General features: G+C 43.9%; 1 protein-coding gene across 5 annotated transcripts in view; it reads left to right on the forward strand.

The window, feature by feature from the left end:
* The window catches only part of LOC111864313, a 99,215-nt gene that overhangs the window by 17,799 nt on the left and 53,983 nt on the right, over nt 1-27,433 (forward strand). For 4 of the 5 annotated variants that reach the window (XR_004513014.1, XM_023851467.2, XM_023851470.2 and 1 more), the window contains exon 1: nt 10,781-11,000. The exons of the other annotated variant lie outside the window; for it this stretch is intronic. Coding sequence is in view for 3 of the 4 variants with exons in the window: in XM_023851467.2 (XP_023707235.1) it covers nt 10,914-11,000 (87 nt within the window). In the remaining variant the exon portion in view is untranslated. Of the gene's footprint in view, nt 1-10,780; nt 11,001-27,433 lie in introns of those variants that run through there. 5 annotated transcript variants of the gene reach the window in all.

Below are 27,433 nucleotides of genomic sequence, written 5' to 3' on the forward strand. Positions count from 1 at the left end.
TTGGACCGATTATGTGAGAAATGAAGAAGTGTTAATTAGAGTCAGTGAGCAGAGGAATATCCTACACGAAATAAGAAAACGGAAGGCTAATTGGATTGGTCATGTTTTACGCAGAAACTGCCTTCTAAAAGAAGTTATCGAAGGAAAGATAGAGGGGCGGATAGAAGTGACAAGAAGACGAGGAAGAAGACGTAAGAAGATGCTGGATGACCTTGGGGACAGAAGAGAATATTTTCACTTGAAGGAGAAAGCTCTAGATCGCATCAAGTGGAGGAACTGTATTGGAAGAGACTGTGGACCTGTCGTCTTGACAGATTACAGATGAATGAATGAAGAAAGGAGAGTTGATTGCAACTAGATAAGATTAAGGTAGATCATTTATGTTATTTTTTGTTGTTTTGAATAAATGTTTTTTTTTATTTTTTTGTTAGAGGCGTTTCATTGATTCAGGAAGGGTCATTTCTGTAGGGACATATCCTTGAACAGGTACCCTATACCGTACCCCTCCTGGCCATAACACCATTTCCTTGCATGGTGCCATTATTTAAGTTACCAGTTGGTATCATGCGAACTCGCTGCTCCAGTACCGCCTGGAAAGCTTAGTAAGTCGTTTGTTACTGCACGTTTTGAGTCTTATTCAGTGCTTAGCTAGTACGTGATTTTAAGACTGACGTGACATTTCGTTTGTGAGGCTGCTTCATAATTTTAACTTTTTGTTTCTTTAACAAAAGCAAACTCCGTGGCTTGAGTCCGCAAGCGAACTATCCTGACCGAGCGACCGCCGCTCGTCGGCGAAGTTAGTGCCAGCTTTAGCAGATAGAGGATGCCGCGTGATCAGCGCAACTAATTTCTACGGCCATTAATTTTGGTTTTCTAGACCGGAGCCACTGTTCCCTTGAAACAGTTCCTCACGAGGCTGAGTGGACCCCTTTCCAGGCCAACTACTTCTAAGGAAATCTGGTAGCGCCGCGAATCTAACCCAGGACCTCAGTATCTGTAGCCAGTAACTCTGACCACTAGTGACTAGACCACAGAGGTGGTCCTTTCCTTTCACGGTTCAAAATAATTTAAAAGATAATACAACGAAATGTTTCCTTGTAGCTGCCGTTCTCTGGGTTACCATACTTGTTGGTATTCCTGGTGGACGTATAAAGTGACAGCAAATCAGAATTGTATGGAAGAAGATTGAACTGTTGAATCAAGTGGCTTCAGATATTTCTGTGGACTAAGTCCGTACTGAGTGTGCCAGCCGATATTTGTGTCGGTGTTTATCTAACTTGGCACCGATGTTCATTGTTAGCCTTCCTGTAGTCTTGTGAAACGCCGAGGAGAATGAACTTCAGCACTGAGGGCAACGGTTATCGAGAATGAAACATAATCTATCAACTGAAGATACTGCTTTTTCGAACTCATGAAACAGTTTGTAAATGTGTTACTTAGGATCTTATAAGGAGCAAATCAGGGATTATTCAACATGTAGCTGTGGTGTACCAGCTTCAACCCACGAATTTAATTCCTAGAACGGGGTTGTTTTGACAGTACAATAACTCAGGCGATTACACCAAACATATAGAATATGCCGAAGAAGAATCCTATTTATGACTGTGTATGCTGTGTGAGTAGTTTCGACGTACAGAAAATATTGTGATGAGGGTTGAGAGAATAAGGGAACTAGAGAAACCCACTGCTAAGCAACGACTGTGTGAACACGCAACAATACCCGAGCCATCGCTTAGCAACGTACGCATGCAGCAATGGAGGAACTGTTTTCTATGCAGTCCGTGCCGAGGTTGCATAAGGATACAGTGTTAAGTTGTTTGCAAAATACCGTGTGGAGGCAGGGTTGAATATCTCCCCCGTGACTCTGCGGATCGTAGGAGGTGACGAAAAGGAAGTCTCAAATCTGAGAGAGTAAAATATGGTTCCCAGGGACTCGGACCCGAAAAAGACTGCCCTGGAAAGGCCAGCAGCATATACAAAAGACAGACCCGTCTGTGTGCAGTAGCAGAGTCCTGCTGAAACCAGCCTTTGCCATTTTTCTTATGTTAACTGTGGAAAGAATTGCCCGAGAAGGACCTGTACATATCTTTCGCAAATAATGGTTTCAGTAAACCTCCTCCTTGCACTTACACCACACTAAACTTTCACTGGATGGAGCGGGACTTCATGGGTTACATGTGGATTCTGTGAACTCCACTGGCGATTATTTTGCGTATTTATGTATCCTGCAAGTGGAATCACGCTTCAAAAGAAAATATCAACTGCGGATCGATCTCATCTTCGACGACAGACTGTATAAACCAACTGGAAAAACGATACCTGCTAGCTGGATTGCACGTCTGCAAGGCTTGCGTGGATTACTATTGTTTTGTAGGGTCTAAGCTTCAACATCTTTGTTGCCCTTCTTGTATTAGACTTGGACATTCCAGTCTCTTGATCTGTTTCAATGATTTTCTAGGCGTAAGTTCAAATCTGGCCCCAATGTCATATTACTTCTCAGTAAACACTCGTCACTTATGTTTGTGCTTGTCTAATGAGAGTCTTGTTCTAAGTTTATTAATGAAATTGTAAATTGTTTGTCTGCTGGGAGGAACTCTTTCATTACGAAATTTTTTCCGACAATTTCCAGCAGATCGTATTTCACGTAGGTGTCATGCAGAAATATACAGTGCTGTAAAATATACCGCGCCATAGCGTAACAAACTGCTTATTTTAACTGACACCAAACGGCTAATGGAGTTGATGACCGCCGTCCACTGCTAAGAAATCATGAATTTCCACGTATAAACTGCATTGCTCGCCGTAAAACATTATGCCTCAAGCGGACTACAAAGTTAATAATATCCCGTAATTACAAACGTTATCGGCCATCCGGCAAATTTTGTATGCGCCTCGCAGGAAGCTGAAAACCGGTCAACATAGTTCAAAAAGTCTCTGCAACTTAGCGGGCCGCACTGAAACTGGCCGTATATGCGGCGTGCTGTACTTTCCACGGCCATGGTATACACCATTGTAAAGAATTGGATCCCTGTTCCTATAAGGCAGGCCAGATAATGAGAATTCGCTTACAGAATTTCTTTTTATGGACCTCCAAATGTTAATTCGTGAGGTCTAAACATGCAGTAGTTCTTAATAAATAGTTAGATACCTTTGAAGTTTTGTCGATGGTCATTCAAAGGGAAAGTCAATTGTACTGATCTTATAATTAGGGAGGATTTCGATGAAACATGCAAGAGTAAAGTTTTGTACCTCACCTGCCTTGGATGTATCCATAATTTATTAAGGTGCTGCCTTTTATTCCTGTCCCATTTGATGTAAAATTGTTATTGATACAGAAATGGGGCAAATAGATGAAGTGGAAATAATGAGAGTAATGAAAGCTGATTCCGGTCACGGTAGCCCAGCGGTCTAAGGCATGTACTGTCTTCGCTCGCTTGGAAACCGGGATCGTGCGTTCGGATCTTGTTCCTGTGAGGTACGAACTGAATTCTTATATATTATTCTTGCCCAATCCCGGTCACGGTAGCCCAGCGGTCTAAGGCATGTACTGTCTTCTCTCGCTTGGAAACCGGGATCGTGGGTTCGAATCCCACTTAGGGTATGGCTCTCGCTTGGAAACCGGGATCGTGGGTTCGAATCCCACTTAGGGCATGGATGTTTAGTTTTTGTGAGTTTGTGTACAGGTAGAGACCTTGCGACGAGCTGATCACCTGCCCAAGGAGTCCTACCGAATGTGTAAGATCTAGAAAAACCGAAGTGAACGGAGAAGTTCATGGAGGTAGGCCTAGGCCCACTGGGGTTGTAGTACCAAGGAAAAAAAATGAAAGCTGATTTCTGTATTTTAAACATTATAGTTGGTTAGGTATGTACTATGCTCTGTGCTAAAGCATTTGTTACTCTGGTCTTCAGAAAGAATAATTTCGGTTGCATGGGCCAGATGGTGTAGTCGGTATAGCTACTGGTTACATATTCAGAGGTCCGGGTTCGATTCCCGGCACAACCAGATTTTCTGAGAAGTAGTGTGTCTGTAATGGGGTCCACTCAGCCTCGTGAGGATAATTGAGGAGCTCTTTCAAGGAAATGGCGGTTCCGGTGTAGAAAACCGAAGTTAACGGCCGTGGGGATTCGTTGCGCTGACCACGCGACACCCTCTAGCCGCTAAAGTTGACACTCATTTCACCGACAAGCGGCGGTCGCTCGATCGGTATATTTCGCTTGCGGACCAAAAACCACAGAGTTTAGTTTTAGTGTAGGTCCGTTCTTAGCGCCCCTAGTGTGTGTTTGTCCTGTAATGTGAAAGACCAGGTTTCACATTCACACACAGCAACAGGCATCTTCATGGGTTTAGTATTTTAAATATTACATAATTTAGAGAACAGATGGCTAAACAAAAAGTTTCCGAACTGAATTTTAGTTAAGTATTCACGAATTTAATTTGACCATTAGTTCGTAGGTGACTGAAATTTAGGCCACCTCCTGTTTTTTCAGACACTGTATATGAATCAGATGTTGCTGGTTCTACCGTCTCATGCGCAACACGACTTTCAATAAAAGTTACTTAAAGTTATTCACTACATGTTTCGATCAGTATGGTCATCAGTAGATGTTTCAAAACTATACTCGAGAAAGCTGTTGTTATCGTGGCTTTGGTTATTATTACTATATGGTCCAGTGTATGGGCACGTGCATTCGAAGTAATGGGTTTTCTTGTTGTGGTATGCTTTGTGTTTTTTACGAACATGTAGTGAAAAACTTTTAAAAACTTGGAAGTTATGTGATGCGTAAAACTTTTAAATTGAATAACTTTTAGTAAGTTTTATAGAAACACGTGTTGCACACGAGACGGTGGAACCAGCAACACTTGATAGTAAGTGAGGTGCAGCAGGATTCTGCATTATTTTACTATATTTGAACTTCGCAACGTGGCAAAGTATTAAGACCCCCAAAATATTCCTGTCGCCATGAAATCATCGAGCTTCGCGATGTACGGACAAGTTGGCAGGTGGGTGTCAAACGTGTGACTTAGGTTGCGGGAGAGTACGATACAGTTGAGACGTGTTCTGACGTGGCTTCTAGGAGCCACCTACAGTATGCAGCCCGTGATTAGATTATTATTTAATGCGTCGCAACGATTGCCACTCATGTTTTATCTCTAGGGATAGGGCACCGTGATACACGTACAACAAACACCACGTGTGCCAGTCTCTGTGTGGCTCTAGGAAGAAGAAGAAGAAGAAGAAGAAGAAGAAGAAAAAAAGAACTCAGTGGTTTTAATTCGCAAGCTAACTATACCGACCGAGCGCCCGCCGCTGGTCGGCGAAGTTAGTGCTTACTTTTGCGGATAGAGCGCATCGAATCCCCACGGCCGTTACCTTCGGTTTCCTAGACCGGGCTCTAGGAAGAATAGAAGAGGATAATTGTTGGTTACAGAAAAAAAGTAGCAGGGTCCTTATATTTGTTGACCGGTTCATGGCAGGGTGCTAGGCGCATACGAATTTTGTCGATGAATCAAGATGCCCGTTGGCCGATGACTTTAGACGGCCGACTTCCGATCAGACTGACAGGTCGTAAGTCGATCTGGGCCTATGTCGGCCATATATTTATTAACAGTATTTTTTAACCTCTCTAATATTTTTTATCATCTTTATAATGTATTTTTAAAAACTTTTACATTTTAATCATCTTTTATTTTTCATTTCTTTGCGGTCGTAAGTCGTCGACCAAGTGTAATTACAATTCACAGATAAATGAGGTGCTGAAAGCGCTGTCCTCTGCACGTAGACATTGATCACATCGGCGGAAGACGTTATAAACCGCTCTTTTCCAACCTGCCTTTGTTTATTTCAGCTCAGTCGGAATGGTGATATCCCTGTTACCACCTTAGGAGAGTGTATGATGGCCACTGCAAGTTGTCCTCACTGATCAAACTAAGGAAGATCTGTGTAGGTACGGGAAACTAGCTGGGTCGGTTTGCATGAGTCTCAGGGTAGCGATGCCGAAGAAAGTGGTATTCTGCGAGTTGATCCAATTGACGTTTATTCACCTTTCTGTTCTCCAAACAACACTGTTAAATTAATGTATCCTTATGCTTTAAGTTATAGCGTTACACGAGCTGCAAGCTAGGTCTCGGAGCGTGCAAGGGTCATGTCCGCTCACTTCGGAATATGGTGAAAGTCTCTCTTTTGTGGAATGGCTTGCACACCCCACGCCGGGAATTCGAATTCTCCATGGTGTGGACATATACATGTCATCCCATCTTCCGTAAGGAAGCTGAACGAGGCAAGTCAATCATACATTCACAGGCAACTGTAACAAGTTCTGACCTGTCTTTCTCATTGACCTTCCTTTTAGGCGCGTCCGGTTCCCTGTACCCGAGCTAAATTTATGACTGCTCGTAAATGTCAGAACTCCGGACTCCTTGGTCCTGCAAGAATCTAGAAATTTCAACATAAACACCGTGTTGCACTTCCCAGACAATGAAATACGGTATTAAATATCAATAAATTTCCAGTAATATCGAAACATAAGACTTTTGAAATTAAAATTACCGAGAATTAATTAGAAATTAATTTCATGGTTATCTATAATCATCCAAATAAATAAGGGCTCAGAATGATAAGCGTCAGTTATGATTTACCGTTTGATTTACCATTTTTTTTTATTTGGTGCTTCGGTTAGGGGGTTACTGTTGTAAACTGTGTTCTTCAGACAACCCCAGAAGAAAAAATCAGGAGTAAGATCGGGTGAACCTGCTGGCCAGGTGCCACTGCTGATAATTTTGTCCCCGAAGACATCGGACAAAGCCTGCGTATACGTGCAGTGTGGGCAGTAGCTGAGTCTTGCTGGAACCAGCCATAGGGACTTTTTATCTCTTAAGTATGGAAATAATTGCTCCAGAATGACCAGGGCGTATCTTTCGCAATTAATTGTTTCATTAGAAAGCACAAGTCCAACAGCCCTTGTTGCACTTATAGCACACCGGACACCAATTTTTACTGGATGGGGCGGGATTTTCTGGGTTAGATATAGATTGTGTGAACTCCAGTAGCGATTATTTTGTGTATTTATGTGTCTCTACAGTGAAACCACGCTCCATCACAAAAGAATGCCAATTGCAGATCGACGTCGCCTTCAACGTCAGACTGCATAAACCAACAGCAAAAATGAACCCTGCTAGCAGAATGGCGCGGCTGCAAGGCTTGCATGTGTTACTGTTGTTTTGTAGTGTCTAAGCTTCAACAGTTGTGTTGCCTTTCATGCATTAGACTTTGACACTCCAGTCTCTTGAGCTGGAAGTTCCAGTGATAAGGTAGTATGTTCAAGTCTGGCGCCAGTGTGATATTACTTAGTAAACACTCGGCGCGTGTGTTTTTGTTTCTTTCACATTAAGATTTTGTTGTTTTGCGTTTATTAATCAAATTGTTAATTTTGTGCTGGGAACTCTTTCATCACGAAATTTACGTTGGCACTTTCAAGCAGATCGTATTTCACGTAGGTGTCATACAGAAATACATGTTGCCCTAAAGTATACCGCACCATGATGAAAGAAACTGATTGAGAAGAAACGGGATTTGGAGGAGGTAAATGCCTCCCATTGCTGACACGTCATAAATTCCCACGTATAAACCGAACTGCTTGCCGTGAAACACAATACCGTCAAGCGGTCTGCAAGTAAAGAAGTTTCTTTAATTCAGAACGTTATCGGGCATCAGGCATCGAAAAAATTCGTATGCGCCTTGCAGACGGTGGTGTACTGGTTGGCGTGAAGCGCAGAGCCGTGAATCCGTCAACAAAGGTGAGAATGTCTCTGTGTAACGTAGAGCTTCTCACTTATTATTATTTCTGCTGATATTGTTAGGGATATTTTAGACGAATTATTTTATTTTGATGTCAGTAGCCGGAGTATGAAGTGCCGAATGGTGGGTCGATAGATAATTAGAAGGGTTCTGGACGTGAGGGGTTATTTTATTTTATTTCACATTCGCTCATACAATCACCCAAATTACAATCTGACGATTACTGCTATCTGCAGTATCACAATTAGTCCACTCCCAATGCCAGAATACAACTGACTGGCTGACTCTACGTCTCGACTCGGCGACTGTTACAGTACAACTCAGTACAACTCTGCGGTAGCCACACTAGAACTGACTGTGAATAGCCTTCGCTGCTCCGTATGTAGCCTCGATCGGACAATACGGGAAAACGGCCACGTAATAGGCACCCTTTGCATGGCGCCGTGNATGGTAATATTCTGGCATTTGCCTATAGGGATCGAGGAAAACATTTTCTCAGACGCTATTTTTTTTCTCCTTGGCACTACAGCCCCAGTGGGCCTAGGCCTACTTCCATGAACTTCTCCGCTTCAGTTTTTCTAGATCTTACACATTCAGTAGGACTCCTTGGGCGGGTGATCAGCTCGTCGCAAGGCCTCTACCTGTACACACGCACACACACACACACACACACACACACACGCTCTCAGACGCTATTAGTAGCTTAAATTCACGGCCGCTTCCTCTCACATTCCTTCCAGTTGTGTTTAAGGACTGTAACTTGCGGTTAAATGCGCTGTTAAATCGGGCATAAATAAAACTGTTACCACTGTTAAACGTGAATAATGTTCCATTACCAAAGGACTACCGCATTAAGGCGTACTGGTGACGTAATCGTAGCAAAGTATAATTGAGCAAATTTTGGTCTTGACAAAAATTAAAAGTTTAGTGAAACTCTTAACGTCACGTGTTGAGAGTTGCTGCAGCTGTCCAAAACAGTTCACTCTGCATGTCAGGCAATTTACAATTACGTTTTTACTACTTGTTAGAAGTTGTTGGTCACTTGATGTAAATTTTAACTCGTTATGTTGTATGTGCTGTGACAAGGGATAATGTTTATGTATGTATGTAGCTGAGGATACACTTGTAGAACATCTGTGGCATATTGATATCCAGACTGGATTAGATGTCGTTTGTGTGGAAAAAGTTGGGATGGATATTGCAAGTAATTTTCTGGACTAATATTTTTATCGTATTTTTTTAAGGAAGTACCTGCAGTAAGCGCCGGTCACAGTAGCCGCTCGGTCTAAGGCATGAAATGTCTGTTCGCTCGGACGTTGGGATCTTGGTTTCGAATCCCACTTAATGCATGGATCTTTGGTGTGTGTGTATGCTTTTATTCTGTGTTTGAGTTCTGTGTTTAGGTAGTGGCTTTGCAACGAGCTGATCACTCGTCCAAGCAGTCCTACAGTCTGCGTAAAATGATTACGAAACTGAGTGAGAGGCTAGGGCCCCTCGAATGGGCTGGAAGAACCATTGAAAGGGCGAAAAAATACACGCAGTAACCGCATGTTTGAGGTCATGTTTGTCCATCTGTCTTTCTGCACTTCTCCGAACTTACTCAAGGAATTTCGATTAAAAGTGTCACTGGAATCCGCGCTAATAATTCTTTGGAAAATGAATTTTGATTACAGTCTTACGTAACACTTAACACGAAACCCAAATTGAACTTAACCAGTCTTCCTAATAACGGCTTACCGGCAGAATATTGATGCTAGACATAAAATTAGTATTTACAGTTAAATTATGAACATCAGGCAACAACATCCTCAGGCTGTTTTTTCTTACCACTATAGAAACTCGATAGAGAGAGCAGAGTTTTCCTTCACAGCTGGTAGTCTTGAAATAACATCCTGGAGCGTACTAGCTTGTCGGGCGTGATATCCTGGGGTCTGGTTTCGGCAGAACTCACGGACTCCATTTTCAGGGTCAGGTGGAGACAGTACTTCCATTAAAATGACTGTAGACTACATGGCGTCACCTCCCAGAAGGTAATGCTTTTGTATATATTGTGCTTGAAGGTCCTTAGCTTAAAACTTGCGCCAGATTAGTTCACATTTTACAGCATATTTTTCTAAAATCAATGTTAATAGTAGCTTTCTTTCTAGCCTTACTTTTCTGACCAACATTGTTTCGACCATGCGTGCTGCATATCCTCTCATTCTCTGTGACGGGATCACATAAATGTCACAACAACATGCTCATATAAAGTTTCAAGTTTAAGAATTATATGGATACGAATTGTAAGCTTCAGGTTCCGCTGTTCATATATTTGACGACTCCGTATCAGCTGCTCAGTTTCAGTTGTGGCTAGGAATGGCCAAAAAAAAAATTCCAACGCTGTCATCGGGGATTGAAGCTCCAGTATTCTAACAGCGGATTTAATAAAATGAGAATGTAACCCAAAAATCTTTATTGCAGTTTTGTGTAACGTACTCTGCTTCCTAATTTATTACAAATATTTACTTCGCAGATTCAGACCCATTCGTTATCAAGGCACATCGCCCTAAGTACCACACGTCGCGTAGCCAGAAATTAATCTCCGTTGGTTTTTTGAAGCATACATTATATCAGAAAATGTTTTAATTGCAAGTTTGTGAAACCAATTTTTGTTGTGGTGGTTTATGAGGAAATTGAAAACTCGCCACCAGCCTCAGCCATATAAATCCAGTTCATACCTCACCAGTTGCCAGTTTTAATATTATCCTTGCATTTTTACCTAGGTGTCACATGGTCTCTTTCACTATCTTTACATACGCCCCGGAATAGAAATGACAACATTTGTCCTCAGGTGTTGTAACCTTGTACAATGTTCCATGGGTGGGGGGATAACGCATCCTATTGGTTGATTTTGGAATGACGCGGATTTCTTTGTTCGAATGCGCCGTAGAGGCTATGTATACGGGACCTCACAGGACAGGCTTGGCCGCAACGGTTAGAAGCGATGTTGGCTGGAGCTGAGGAGGGAGTTTGGAAGGGGTAGATGTGGTTGGAATAGTTTCAGCCAGGAAGTAGGGGCGCTGGTGTTCCAACTGCTTCAGTGTGTGCGCGTTAGCTGGAGAGTGAAGTAGTGAAAGCATGTTCGAGTTTGACTTAGGCAACGAAGAGCTCATCAAATGGTTGTTAAGTTGTTGCCAAAGAAAGAGAAGGCGTCTAGTGTGGCAGGTAATTTCAAGCCTAATGTGATTAAAAACCATATTATATTTGCGTGTGATGAAACATTATATGTAGCCAGCGTAGTAACTGGAATTTACGTAGAGTAGGAGAGCGGAACTACTTTTTAGAAGTCCGACTGTCGATTCTGAAGTACGTAGAACTGTTGTCAGCCATCGTCTCTGATGTGTTGAAATATCGCATGGAGAGAATTTTTCTGTTCCGCGGAAATAGGGCGTGAGAGTGTGTATGGAATTTGGATAGGCGCGATTGCAGTGGTGTGATCTCGGGTTTAAGCCGTAGCTTACGACAAGTTTGACGGGATTTATTAACAAGACACATAGAAACTTATTGCTTTGCATGTTTCCGTACCGGAAGTGCCCAATCATATTTTATCCACACCGATAAACTTCTTAGATTCTTTGCATAAACAACTTCGTATCTTATGTTGCGTAACAAGACTGAAGAATGACGCCATTGATTTGTAGAACAGATAGCGGGCGCTGATGGAATTAACGTGGACGCGATGCTGCGGACAAACCTTTTTATGTGTAGAAAAGATGAGGGCCTGTGATACATGCGCATGTTTAAATGTGAAGTAAAGATGAGGATATGTAAGGCGGGGATTTCAAGCAACCTTGAATCGAACCAAAGAACACTGGTGAAATTTGTACCATAAAGAAGGATAATTTATTGCCTGTGAGCATAAAAGAATAAAAACGTTACACTTCAGTTTTCAGAAAATCGACGTGGCGTTTATATGTCAGATTCCCCTCCTCTAAATAACCCCTTCAGTGAGTCATTTTGCATAATAAAAGTAGTCGAAGGATGCCATCCAGCTCTTCGGTCATCCTGACGCAACAAACGATACATCGTAGTTTAAGCAGTAGAGTCGCAAGGCAGTTTCCAAGTACACAGTTGTAATAATAAAAATGTTGCAGTAATTTTGAGGTACCAGAAATAGGAAGATAATATGTTCACGGTGTAAAACCAGCGGATTTCCAAACATAAGGCGAATGGGGAATATGAAACATATATGGATTTTTTTTTAATGTTTCTCACTGTGTTATAAAATAAGTCAATTGTAATTACGTTGGATGGACCTACCCGGATGACTAAATTGTTGATCTGTAGAGTGGAGCTACTTTAATTACTTTGCAGAACGAAGGTACTTGCCATCCTCCAAAGAGAGGCAATTGTTACATTATGGTACAATAAAGTAAATTAGCCTTACTGTACAATGAGAGTCGATGCGAGCATCTTTTACGGTAATGTTGGATCTCGGGAATTAAGTTACTGGTGAAATACGAAGGAGTGATTATGTCATGTTCGAGTGCTGTAGTTTAGGAAACAGTTTCCATGTTCAGCATATTACAAGATACATACTCTAAAATTCAACAGAATTGCAATATTGAATTTACTAATGAATTCATGTTGGGAGCGCTAAAGCTCAAGCGGTTAGTCGCTGGCTTCCCACCGCGGCGGCGGCGGCCCGGGCCTGGTCAAGTGGGATTTGTGGTGGACAAATTGGCTCTGGGGCGGGTTTTCTCCGAGTACTTCAGTTTCCCCTGCCAGTCTTCATTCCACCAAATTCTCCATCATCATAATCACCCGATACAGGCTATAATAGGGCAATCAGTGGCCTCCGTGCCGAGTGGACCCAGTTGGACTCCACCCCCCACTAAGCGAATTAAAAAAATGAATCCACCTTAGTCAGTTCAATAACTACGGTATATATATTATTCATAGATTGTTGTGTTCTCTACGTTAGTACCATCACCATTAACTTTACTTTGAAAACGATAAAATGCAGGCAAATTTCGACCAAGTCGATGCGAAACCCAGTCTGACGGTCCATGCTATGTAGCCACGCCAGATTTTTACTGTTGCGAAGTTCCCAAGGTTAAGATTTCGATCTATTTACCAAGGAATGAAAAGTATTATGTATTGGCTGTTAAATAAAATTAATAATTACGTGGGTCTTATTGCAATTCTTCATGGCAAGATCGAAGAAAAACGTAGTTGTGAAGTCTCTGTCGTGATCGAAGTTGATGGTGGGTTAATTGAATTATGTTGGGCGAACGGTAGCATAACAATTCAGTGATGATAGTTGGCTAGTCAAGGCGTGCATTTCGGACACATACCTAATAATCACTGTAGAATAGAGAATTTATTGAACAGTGTGTCTTTTAGCATGTAGACCCTCTGCTGGTCTACGAACGCGAAATAAGCAAATATGCAAGAACCGTTACAGAGTAACGGCTTCGAAAGAATCTATTCCGTGTGGAGGAGTGGTCGTCTACTTCCACCATAGTCCAGCGAGTCGTAGAGGGCGACGGAAAGGGTTGTTTCGAATCTGGGACAGTAAAATATGGTCGCGTGTCCCACGGGACTCGAATCCGAGAATAAGGCAAGGGCCAGCAGCAGTCGGAACCCCGTCGAGAGACACTCTTAACAGGTGACGGTATTTGAAATACCACTGCATGTAGGGAGCATTTAAAGAAATGTTTCTGATTTCACGGGTGCGCCATTTGCAAAACGATTAACAACAACAAACTTGTTAAGATTAACTTAAGTAAATTAAGATCAATGATAGTGATACAAGGGAAACACAAATGTGCATTTGGTAAACCGGTTTATTTCAGCGGAGTACACATATAGCAACTACTTCAAATGTCTGTTATCCACATTGTGATCAAACACGAAAAGTGATTCTAATGTCACACACAGGCTCAACGATTCCTGCATGGCGTAAATAGGCCATTGAAATAATGGATATTACTCTTCCCGTGTGGAGGTGAGGTCGAATACCTCCACTGTAGCCCTGCTAGTCGTAGGAGATGACGAAAAGGGAAGACTGGAATGTGAGACAGTAAAATGCGGTCTCTAGTCTCACGAGACTCGAACCCGAGAATGAATGCGCTGACGAGGAGCCAGGAGCAATTGTAAACGACAGAACTGTCATCGTCAGAGAGCGCTCCACGTTAACAAACCTCAACAGTCTGACAGTAAAATATCTGGTCGTAAGCCTCCAGTGGGTGCTATATTCCAAGACACAAGCCGACCGATCGTCGATATTAATATAGCACTCGGATATGGTCACTAGGTCCAGGGGACTCGGACCCGAAAATGGCTGGGCTGGCGAGGGCCAGGAGCAATTGTAAACAGACATCCGTCAGAGAGAGCGCCCCACATCAACAAATCTTAAGCCCCAATGGGTGCTTTATTTAAAGACAGACTGGCCGACTGACCGACTGTCGTAATATAAGACCGATTCAGAACTTAGTGAATTTTACAAGGTGGACACCGGTCGTATATTTATATACACATATTTGTGGCGTGCCAGGAATCCGGAATTGTTGAAATCATGATTTCCTAGCCAACGAGTGATGTTCCCGCTACAACCGGAACGCATCCATTACTATACAGCGGCGAGCAAGCTAACAGTGGAGTTTCCAATCGCAATGTGACTTTGACTAAATAGTAGCGAGCGGAATCAACCCTTCGACATGGTGTTCCCTATTGACTCAAAATGCAATTTATAAGACTCTAGTTTCAACAAGACACGAGTTTAGTTTGTAGTTGCACTTAGAAGAGTAGTCAGCCTTAAGTTTGGCAGTAATTGTGATTGTGAATAATTGTACTTGTAATTGTAGAAGAAATTGGTCAATAAACGAATTCGCAAAATCCGAGACCTGCGTGAAATTACTTGCGTTACATACTAAACAGGTGGCTATATATAATTACGAGCCAGATTCTTCAGGTGACAAGGCTACAAAGTCGTGAGAATGAACATGTACTTGGTATAGGACAAGGCGAAGATAGACATAAAAATAGAAGAGGCTTAAACTTGGCGGTGGTAAAGCCTACGACTGCTCAATTGACTAAGCTCTGCTGTAGAATAGGATACGCATGATGTGCTTGCCAAATTGTACTGAGAGGACTTGTATAAGGCGTAAAATGAATTTTCAATAACATGCTAAAAGTGATATACGTAGGCTCGATGAATGGTCAAGCATATTCATAAGTGACAAACCCATCTCGTGAGAAGACTTTAAATAAGAAGTAACCACAAGAAATCTGGTCGAGAGTCTTAAGGGGCTTGACACCAAGACGAATTGTTTGGCGGTAAACTCTCAGTCGCAAAATAACTTTTGAGTTTCAGCTTAGTGAAGAGAAGAGTTAAACTTGGTTGGTATGAGATTGCCGCCGGCTTGAGAATTACACAATTTGAGCAATGAGTCATTTGTGGGATATTCGCCAGCAGGTAAAGACGTATGCAGAGGTCATTGTTAGGATCCGTTGCCAGGAGACAACTAGTGAAGACAAAATTGTGCTGCAGTTACATTAATCTTCAGAGTGTTAAACGAAGGGGCTGTTATAATTACTTGTGGTTAAAGCCGTGCCATATCTCACGTGGTTAGTTACTGGCTTCCCACTTTGGAGGCACTGGTTCGAGCCAGTTTCAGGTCATGTTTGGTATTTGTGGTGGGCAAAATGACATTGGGACAGATTTTCTCCGTGTAGTTCGGTTCCCCTGCCAATCTTCATTCCACAAATTGCTTCACAATCACAATTTGTATATTTGGCTGATACAATAGGGCAACAGTGGCCGCAGTACCAAGTGGACGTAGCCTCACACCACCAAGAATTACAGTCAAAATGCATGTAGTTACGAGTTATGTGTATAAGTGTTCAGTAAATTCAGCAACGAATCCAAACCTCGTCTGTAGTTACACTGAAAATCGATACGGTGTTTGAAATGGTTGCTTTGTAAACTGCATTGAATCTTGATCGTTATACCGCCATTGTACAAAAATGGAACAGATGATAGAACACCTGCTGGCCAAGATAGACGCCAATCAGGAAAGGCTGCAAGTCGAAATGAATGCCATGCGAGAAAAGATGGAAACCGACCAAGACGAGATACACCCCAATTATGAGAAGTTTGAGGTCCTTCGTTCTCTCGCCTCCCCGATTGATATCCGCCAAGCTAGGACAGGCCATTCAATAAGTGAGAGCCAAGATGGTCATACATCATGAGAAGACGGAGGCCGAAATACACGCCATACTGACCGAGTTAGAGATGACTATCAAACATACATTCTGTTGTGTGTCGAACAAAAGACCCAGGTTGTCCGCAAGGAACGGATCGAGAAGATTGATGAAACATAGGTAGATCTGTAGGTAGTAAAGGCGTCCCTCGATACGCGGACGAAGAGCCTCGAGGCAACTAGCAGACTTGAGGAACGGCCTTCACGAAGAGCTCGGCCTAACGTGGATGCACAGAGTACATGAGAGAAAATTGAACGAAGCTGAGGCCGGCCCTCGTGCTACAGGCAATGACTGTAACAGCCAAGTTCATAAACGAACGCCACGACGTTGGGTTAGCCTCTCGCCCACCACTGGGTGAAGAGAGAGATCTAAGACTGTCGGCGTGTTTTAGTTTTTGGGAGCCAGACCACTTCTGGGGTAACTTGCCGTATGGAAGGGAGGTAGAAAACGCACTGTCAGCGTGTCGGAAGACCTCCAGGAGAGGAACGCACAAGAAGGTCCGAATGGCAACCGAGAAACAACTGGCGGTGAGGTTAGATGTTCATCCGTCGGGAAACGAGTAAGTGGTGGCGGAAAATGGCGGATGCCGGTGTGTACATTAAGGCCCCCCACGCCACGCGGTGACTCATACGGAAATAGCGGACTCTAGCCTAGAAACACAGGGCTGGTACGATGGCACCATATGACCTTCGCCAGACCCGAAGTCGTCGCCGGATTGCTTGAAAGAGCCGAACCTACACTACACGCTGTAAACAGCATCGGCGGAAACGATCCCCATCATGAAGGAAGTTTTCCTGACTGGAGTTGGACACATTCAGAAATTACGTCATCGCCATTACAAAACGAGTTCATTTGGTGGTAGATAGCCTGAGCATATGATGAATTCGTGTACTCGGGGCGCCAAGTTTTCCGTCTTTCCGAGGAAATGGTACTGCTGTTGAGCCCCGGGACGGGACCTCTATCGTCAAGCTCGATAGTTACCAATAATCAAGTGATATCCTGCACAATGCAATCATGTGGTTATGGCTCGATTGGAGAGGAAAATGGTGTAACAGAATCGAGTGCGGACGCCCATCCGCCCGTGACCGCCGGATGGTACCTATGAGGGTCCCGAATGCTATCTCTCGAACAGCTCACGAAAGTATCCCCCCGGCATTGAGCGAGACTCGGTGACCCCACTCGGTGTGGAATATCATACACGGTGCGTCCAGGATGCGTTAGGACTATTTTTTTTTTTAAATTTGCCCTGCAATGCCATCTGTTGGCGAGTTGTGGCGTTAAGATTCTTGAAGTCAGCTGTAGCTGCCTAATTTCAAAGCGCAAACCTCGCTGCGTCATGTTTTCTGACCTTGAATGTAACAGTACTGTTATCACGCTCGTCGGAAAATGGCGGTTGAACAGAGAGCCAACATCATATTTTGTTTGAAGTTAGGCAAAACAGCCGGAGAAGCGTACGAAATGTTCAAAAGTATGTACGGTAGTGATTGTTTGAGTCGCTCGAACATTTTTCGATGGTATGCTTTATTTCGTGACGGCAGGGAGGACATTGAAGGCGCGCCACATGCATCAAGGCCGAAAACAAGTCGCACTGAAGAAAATGTGAAAAAATGACCGAAATTCTTGCATCAGACATTTGTTTCTGCAAGACTCATCGAGGAGCTTTTGGGAATACCAAAAAGTACTGTGCATCAAATTTTGACCAAGGATTGGGGCAAACGGTCTGTGCGAGGTTTGTACCGCACGTGGTCAGGCGATGAAATACATGCCAGAGTGGAACACTGCAGAGATGTTACGCCCGGCCCAAAGTGATACAAATTTTACAAAATCAATTGTTATGGAGAGGCGACATCGAGACATGGTGTTCTCAATATGCGCCTCTCGTAAAGCGGCAGAGTGCAGCGCGGTTGAGCCCAAAGAAGCCGAAACCAAAGGAAGTGCGCATGCAAAAGAGTCAAGTAAAGACACTGCTAACCGTTTTCTTCGATTCCAAAGGAACCATTCACAAGGAATTTCTGCCAGAAGGTCAAACAGTGAATTCTGATTATCTCGGAGTCCCCCCCCTTTTTTTGGAGAGAATTCTTCGAACTTGACCTGCATATCGAGAGCAAGGTTCCTGGTCGCTCCTCCACGACAATGCCCCACCCCACCGATCGAACATCGTGCTAGGTTTTTTGACCAGAGACGGGGTGATAGTCCTTGATCGTCCTCCGTATTCAGTCCTTGATCGTCCTCCGTATTCGCCAGATTTGGCTCCAGCAGATGTCTGGTTGTTCCCAAAAGTTAAGTTGTCGATGAAAGGAGACCGTCATGACACCATCCAGGACATCCAAAAGGAAATGTACCGCAGTTTTAAATGCTATTCCATAAAAGTAGTACAGTGACTATTTTCGAAAACTTTTTTTTTTTGTCGATTCCAGCTATGTATTGATTCAGAAGGAGACTATTTTGAATAAAGAGTGAAATTTTGAAAATAATTCACGTCTTGTATTTTTAATGAACACAGTCCTAACATAAGCTGGACACTGTGTAGTTCCGAGATTCTAATCAGAAGTTCTCACTAGCTGGGCGCATGCCCCTTGTTTGTAATGGAACGGGCCATACGTCGGTTTTGGAGGAGTGGTGTTCCAAGTACTGGGCGGACGGGATCAAGTAATAGCATACTACAGCAAGACGCTGAAGAAAATCAAGAGAATCTAACGCATCATCCGACGGGAAATACCGAGGACACTGGAATATTTCTGTGTACCTGTATGGACAGGAGTTCTGCCTGCGCAACGAGCACTGTGAATCAGGATGTGTTTTTAAAAACCTAGAGGGACAAGCCGTCCGCGTAATTCAGCAAAACTTCCTATCACTGTCAAGGCCGTAAACACAAGAATGTCCATGCTGTTTCCAGCAGACCATGCCGAGAAGAGTACTGAGAAGAGTCGATGGGTGGGCAGACGTGAAGCAGGCACGAGCTATTGTAGCTGTAGCCTCAGTCGACAAGGATCCCGCCGTTCAGAACAGTACAAGTGAACGACCAGGACGTGCTGTCTGTTTTGGAGGAAGTAGAAACCTGGCAGCGCCCAGAATAGAAAAATCAGGTCTGACTACAGTCCCACGTACAAGAGCTACTGGGCCCAATAGAAATCCCTGGTTGTGCTGAATGGCATACTAGAGCATCAATGGAAGTCCGCCGTCAGACGATCTGAAATATCATAGACCATTGTCCCTCGGAGCAGATTGAACGACATGCCGACCGAACTGCCTGGTGGTCAGTCAGGAGGTAACTTGGGTTAATCAAGATCATAAATCGTGTCCGGAAAGGATAGTACTGGCTTTGGGCGATAAACGGCGTTGAGAAGCGATGACGTCAGTGCAGCCAGTCAAGGTCCCGGGAAGAGGAATTGGGGCCAAATACATCAGTATATTGTTGGGGTCTCGTTCGTAAGGATTGCCATCGATGTAGGAGGGCCCTTGCCACGCATCGACCAAGGAAACATTCCCCTGACCGCTATAGACTTTTCCACGAAGTGCCCGAAGCCGACGCTATTAATCTAGAGGCTTCAACAGTGGCGGAAGCGCTGGCTACCAACTTCCGTTTTGGAATACCGCGGACGCTACACAGTGACCAGGGCAGTAACATCGGGTCTCGTCCGATATATGAGGGTTTGCAACGCACCACGCCCTCTCACCCTCCGTCGGACGGCATGGTCGAGCTGTATATCCAAGCGGTTGATAAGCACATAGGATAGGTCGTAGCATCGCATCAGAGGGTTTGGGTATTTAATCTTCCTCCTGGTTTACAAGGAATATGCTCTCGACACTACGGATATGAACGCGGTTTTGCCGCCCTCCTCTTCTTCTGTCGTCGTTACCGCTCAGTGAGACTTCAAGCCTCTCGAGTTGGTCGTCACTTATTACCGTCCTTCACGTCCGCCCCTTTGTGGTCTGCACTTGTATCCGCCGCTTCCTGTTGCTTTCTGGTTCAGGGTAAGGAGTGGGATTATTCTGAATTTGGATTTGTGTGGGCGCCAATGGACTTGGATGACATCCACGAGTTTTGAACGGGGAAAACAAAGGTGGGGATTTGGATGGGGGGACGTTTGGGGTTCCGACTGCTCAGACGGCAGGACGAGATTCTGTCTCAGGGCGACTAATGGGCCTTGCTCACACAGGGAGAGAGAAAACACTGAAAAACACACCCTTTACCCACACTGTTGCGTTTATTGTAGATGTTCACTACAATTACCTATTGTTGCCGCACTTTGAATTGGTACATCGGACTCGGGCAACACCGATTTAACGTCCGGGAGGTTACTACTGACTCCGGTTATTCCTTTGGCTAATCACTCCCGCTATTTCCTTCTGATGACTGACTGCTCTGGAGAGGCAGAAGTCCCGACGGTTCCGGGAACGCCTGGATTCCTCTCCTCTGAAATTTTGCTGATTGGCTGAACCTCAAATTTGGGTGTTTCTTTCATTTGCATTCAGCCAATCCCTAACCAGATCCATGTTAATTTGGGCCTAAGTACAACACGGTCCCTCTGACAGCTCTTAAATAAATGGAGGTACGCTAACAATCGCTCGGTACGCCCCTTCAAAAATTATTGCGACTCGTTTCTGTCAAGTCTCAAATTTTCAGAGACTCGAACCGTCGAAGTTAAGCATTGATATCCCCAGAAAACAGCGGGATACTTCCTGCTCCATTCTGGGTTTTCAAGTGACCTGCAGCTTGCTTGTCCCTCAGAAAGACCAGATGTTGTCCTTGGCGTCTGCTGGTGCTGGGGTCAATTCTGTATCGTCTATTGTTAACAGTAGTACATTTCGTTTCCATGTAGTGCATTGTAATAACACTGTAAATGAAAAACATTCCTGAGGTCCCTGCATGGTGCGGTTACAGCGGCGAGCCTAGTGACAGTTCCGACTGCTTTGCGACCTGCTATTTGGGGAACCCCTGACGAAGAACTGCCCATTTAAAGGTTATTTAAGGAAATTGTAGAAGGCTTGGTTGCCATCTGGAAAGATAAAAGCCCATCCGCTTCAGAACTTGAGGAATGTCTCTTCCGCTTGGAAGAAAATCTCAAGAAAACGGCTGAACAGTCGTTCGGGAATTGCTGCATTATCAATACAGTTGATAGCACAGATACTAGTTCATGGGACATTTTGTGACCTTGACTTAATTAAAATGGACATACTCGTAGATGAATCTGTAGACTTGGAGTGTGAGATTGGATGCGCAAGTGACGCAGACAATTAATGGATGGATTTATTTAATTTGAATTTTCATTTTTGTGTTGATTTGTGTTTGTGAATACAATTTAAATTTTTTGTGTTAACATGTGTAGTTCATATGCTTAATATTTTCTCTTGAGAACCTATTAATACGCCAGGGTTGGATCTTTCATTCGAAATTGTCCCCTTGTGGTGGAGCTATTGCTAAACTAAGGGTGCGTCTTAATATCGACAGCATTTAGAAATCTAGGCTGTGGAGTATATGGTCGTTCCTGTAGTCAGACTAAGGAGGTTTTCGATGTGGAATTCTAGGTCAGAAAATGTAAGTAAACTGTTTGATTCGTCACCCTGATAATCTACATTCATGCACTAATTCTCTTATTCATATTTAGTATGTCATACTTTTTTATTCGCCTAGTCGAGGGTGGAGTCCATCTAGGTCTACGCGGCACGGCGGCCACTGATTGTCCTATTGTAGCCTGCTCCTGGTGATTATGATGATGGAGAATTTGGTGGAATGAAGATTGACAGGGGAAACCGAAGTACTATATTATACCAAGCACTATACATGGCACATGACTGGCAAGCGCTGACGTTACTTGGCTGACTGCGCTATAAGCCGACCACATAACTGTATTAAACGTACATTCACGGAAAATCTTTTGGAATTTCGTTTCCATTATCTCATGTGGATTATTATGGGACCACGTATGCACATTTCGTAAATTATTTACACCGTCCAGGGAAAAAGACGCCTCATCACTGAATAAAATGACGCTTAACAGTTCGGGATGAACTTTTATCCAGTGGCACAAATCCATACGCTGTGCATGGTCGCCTGGTTCCAGATGTTGTACCCTTTGATCATGGCAAGGATACAACTCTTCATCATGTAATGTTCGCCACACCTGCATACGTGATACGCCGATGCGAGAGGCCATTCTACGAGTGGACAGACGCGGACTTCCTTGAACCATCTCAAGAATGTTCTCTCGTGTCATTCGTACATCCTCCCTTTCAGAGTGCACAGAAACACTCGGAAGAGAACCAGTATCACGCAGTGTCTGGTGAATTCGCGTAAATACACTTCGAGATGGAATCCTTCGATCGGGAAAACGCCTTTGGTATTCTTCAAGAGCAGCACGTTCATTGCCACCCTCAAAATCTACACACAAAATGCATATCACAATATTCGACGTGTGAAAACACAAGAGGCATTTCAGCAACTCATCACACAACTAATCACGACCCCTCCGCAACGTATCTGTAGGTAGCGCATGAGCTTACGGCTAGTGTGAATCACTACACCGAAGTACAAACAGATAAGATATGCCAGTTGACAGGTATAGTGCGTGGACCCGCCAGAAGACCACACTTTTCTCGGGCCATTATCTCCGTAACCGTTCAACTGTGGACATAGGTGTCTTGGGGTTTGTCGGCATACTTTAACATGAACACCCTCCCGAAGTTTGGTCCATTCCTCCCGGGACACCCTGTATATAAGGTTTGCACTATGTAGAAACAAAATTCCTACAGTACACAGCACGGTAAATCTGCTTGCAAAGTTTGCATTCGTCTGGACGTTTATGGCTTATTCGTTTTCCCTGCGCTTAAGAAAGGGTAGGTATAGTCGAACTGGTGATTCGTCATTGTGAAATTCTGCATATCACATATTCCAGTACTCGTGTTTTCAGAAGATATTCTAATGTGCAGGCAGCCGTGCATGCGTTTTCTGCTCTATTTTTCTTTTGGACGGGCGTTTTCTCCATTTACCACTTTGTCCTAGCCTGTTTAGAACCCCCTACAGTGACTTTCGTCCTCAGTGAAAATATCTTTACGCAGTGCCTGGGAGGTTTGGCATTTTTTCTCCTTTCCCTTAATGTAAATACAGGGTTAAAAAAGAATGAACCGATTTTATTACGCAATATTTTATTAAAGGAAAGTATGAAAACTCCAGCCAAGTCACAAGTATTCTACTCACAATTAACTTTTATTTCCTGTCTTATAAGTGTTAAGTGTGGTCACCACTTGCAGCACGGGCAACATCAATGCTTTAAGAGAATTCATCCCAGGCGCGTATCAGCATATCACGATGCACTGAGTTAATCGCTGCTGTTATTCGACGTTTAAGGTCATCGAGGGTAGTGGGTAGGGGTGGAACATAAACGTGATCTTTTACAAATCCCCACAAGAAGAAATCACGCGGTGAGGTCTGGGGATCTCGCAGGCTAAGCACAAAGAGCAAGGTGTTGGGCCCCCTTCCAACCAATCCATCGCTGGGGCACTTTTTCATATAAAAAAGCTCGGACCATCAGGTGCCAGTGGGGCAGTGCTTCATCTTGTTGAAAAATGAAGTCATGCGAATCTGCTTGCAGTGAAGTGAAGAGCCAGTTTTGGAGCATATCAAGATAGGTTTGTCCTGTAACGGTGTTTACTTCAAAGAAAAAGGGACCATAAACCTTGTCCTGAGACACAGCACAGAAGACGTTCACCTCAGGGAAATCTCTTTCGTGCTCAACTGTTTCATGTGGGTGCTCTGTTCCCCAAATACTCACATTGTGACGATTGACTGTGCCGCTCAAGTGAAAAGTCGCTTCATCACTAAAAATTAAACGAGAAATGAAGGTTTCATCTGTCATCATCTCCACCATCGAATCGCAAAATTCCATCCGCTTCCTTTTGTCGTCATTGGTAAGTGCCTGAACAAGCTGCAATCTGTATGGTTTCAAATATAGACGTACCGTTAGCACACGCCAGACAGTGGATTAAGGGATCACAAGCTCACGGGTAGTTCGATTTGTTGATTTCCGCGGGCTCCTCAAACGCAGTACGGATTCACGCCACTTGTTCCTCCGAGACTTGTGGTCGTCCTGGACTTTTTCCTTTACACAGACACCCACTCTATTGAAACTGTCGAAACCACCGTCGAATGTTCTTAGGAAAGGGCGGATTAATGCCGAATCGCTTTCGAAAAGCACGTTGCACCGTGAGAACGATTTTTTCCGCGAACTGGAGAACGCAGAACGCCTTTTGCCGAGAACTCGCAATTCCGAGGGTAAAAGAACAACTGAACGTTGCCGGAAGAACGACGTGACTTCAGCGCCCCTGTGGCAGCCATTCACAATTAGATAGTTATTTAGAGAGGGTGGGTTTCCCCATGCACCGCGACCAGTTTTATCTATTGTGCTTCCCTCTATGATATTCTACCGGTCTCTATACCCTACCGATAAATGGTGCGTATCATCAGTCCCGCCGAGCAAGCGAGTTCGGCCACTTGCTTAGCGGGGTCTATAATATTTCCCCCATCTATGAGAGGCCTTAGAGACTATTGTTGGGCGGGAAACGTCCTGGAATTTGGCTCAGTGATCACCTTTGGGGATATGAGGTTCTTTTACGTGCCGTAAAGTTACGACCCGGGACACACAGCTTAAAAGTCCCTCCCGGAGGACTTGTTCCCTGAATTTTTCCGCATTTAAAAATTCGACGACCTCCGCCGGGTATTTGAACCCGCGTACCACGAGTCATGAGGTGGGAACGTTACCTCTAGACTACGGAGGCCGCTTAGATAACTCTTCTTTCAAATGGTTACTGACTCATTCCTTGACAGTGCTTGAGAACTGAAGCTATGCGTCATGAAATCGGTTCATTTTTTTGAATAATAATGTGCTCGCTGCAACACGAAACAATTGATGGTGTCTTCTGTGCGGTCCGAATCGAGATTATAAACAGCAGTTAGCGAGGCCGAAGGTTAAATATCTGCGCCAAGCGATGTCCAAGCATGAGTGCCACAAGGTAGCGTCGTGTCCCTCACATATCACAATATGCAGGGATTCTCAGGAGGAATGTGCCAGTCTTCGGGACGTTGTTCTTTATGTTAAAGTATGCCGATATAACCCAAAACACCTATGCCCAAAGTTGAACGGTTTCGGAGATAATGGCCCGAGAAAAGTGTGGCCTTCTGGCGGGTCCACGCACTGTACCAGTCAGCTGACAAGTCTCATCAATGTTTGTCCGTGGTGATGACGAGCCACACTAGCCGCATCCACTCGCATACCAGAATGCGCAGTCTGCCATGTTACGTCAGTGCTTTCTATTTATGTGTCATGAATGGTGCTTGGAAACCTAAGGACAACTATGGCATGGCGTGCGAGTATTTTTGTAGTTCAATTTAGTGGCTTCATGTCACTCACAAGTTAGTTTGATGTTACGTACATCATTAACATGACAGAAACCACATATTCCTGCCAGTTTTAACATGTATTTGGTAATCAAAAAGTGTGTAAGAACTTTCTAAGTTTCACACTTTTTTTGCCATTATCTCCGTAACCGTTCAACTATGGACATAGGTGTTTTGGGTTATATCAGCATACTTTAACATGAGGAACACCTTCCCGAAGTCTGGCACGTTCCTCCTGGGACACCTGTATATCAGTGATACGCCGCAAACATCTAGTATGTACAAGTAAAATGTTTTTTGGACATTATCCATCGTCTTGTTATTTTTTAAAAAACTTTCGGAGACTGGACGTGGACAGAATCCAGTCTCCGAAACGTTAAAGAAGGACGTTGTTTTAAAAAATAGACAAGGCAATGGATAATGTCCAGAAACATGTTACTTGTAGCAATTTACCATCGTCACAAACTTTAAATCTTACCTAGTATCTAGATTTCTTCCTTGATAACACCCGTATATATGCGACAGACCGCAAAGAGGCTATGTTCTCAGTAAGCTGCAGCGAGGTCTCAGTGCTACTGAGACGTGGTGTGAGTGTTGGAACATAAAAAACATTGAAGATACGACCCAGGACATCTACTTTTCTCAAAGTGGGGCCGCTTGAGGCCCATATTACACTTAACGGAAATCGTGTAAAATGTCTAGGTGTAATCTTAAGAGGATTACATGGAGACTGCCATATGTAAGCCAAGGCGTTCAGAATATTTATTGGAAATTTTTCCCCGTTCAAAGTAAGCATTTAAGCTCCTAGTTTAAAGTAACCCTCAATAAAGCACTAGTGAGATGAGTAATGGCTTCTGCTTGTTCAGCCTCGGAATTAGCGGCAGACGCCGACCTCTTTCAATTCCAGAGTCTGCAAAACAAAGTTCTCTGCACCATTGTGAATTTTCAAGGCGCCCAACGGTTTGCGATTTGCACGTAGCTTTCAACATTGCCGCATGTATACGATTATATAACAAAATCGTGCAGGCAGCGAGCAGGTCATTGCAGAGGCGAAAGCAAATATAGGGAGTTTTCTTTTAAATTTGTTGTACAGTTCACCTCTCCTCGCATGAAGGCGACCAGTGCACCTCTGGGTGGGAGGCGGATTCGAATTTTGCCGTTGAATCAGCATGCCTCATGACTAATAACGCTGGGATTGATGGAAAGTAATTGGGTTGTAGGTCGCTTGACGTGATTAAGTTCCACGGCGAGCGGTGCGGATGTTGCGTGGGATTGATGATTTGTCAGCAGCTACCAGCTCATGTAGCCATTTGTGCTCAGTTACAGTTAGCGTCCTGGTACTTCATGGTGGAGTGTACGGTTCTTCTAAAAAGTGTCGGCGAAAATTTCTACATAAATTCCGCGATGGAAAAGTTCGCAGCAGACAGACAATTCACAGTTTGGTGAATAAACTTATAACAGCAAGACTCTTAATAAACAAAAAACATAAGCGCCGAGCGCTTACTGAGAAGTTAGATGACATTGGGGTCAGAGTTGACACACCTAGAAAATCAATGAAACGTCTAGCTCAAGAGACTATGTTAAATTCTAGATCAAGGAGGACAACATAATTGCCGAAGCTTAGACCGTATACAACAACAGTAATCTACGGAAACCTTTATTACTGTTGTCTGGTGGGGGCGGGAGCTGTGGGGTTAAGATGGCCGAAGATACCTGCTGGTGAGGAGTTAAGGTAGACGTAGCTGCTCGCTGCGAATAGCATTTTAGCGACTTTGAGGAAGCAGTCGACGTAGCCTCACCTTCCGCTGTTTAACGACTCTGGTGTTCTGTAGTATGATATACTGGGCGCCACTCAGTAGAGAACATGAGACTTTCACGGGGTCGTTAAGTGGATCTTGCCTCCAACAAGCCAGTCAACAAAACCCACGACAAACTTATAACACACACTTTATGAAAGTCGAATACAATATTTTACACTGTTTTTAAAACTACCCTT

This window comes from Cryptotermes secundus, unplaced genomic scaffold, assembly GCF_002891405.2.
Source record: "Cryptotermes secundus unplaced genomic scaffold, Csec_1.0 scaffold216, whole genome shotgun sequence".
Lineage (NCBI taxonomy): Eukaryota > Metazoa > Arthropoda > Insecta > Blattodea > Kalotermitidae > Cryptotermes > Cryptotermes secundus.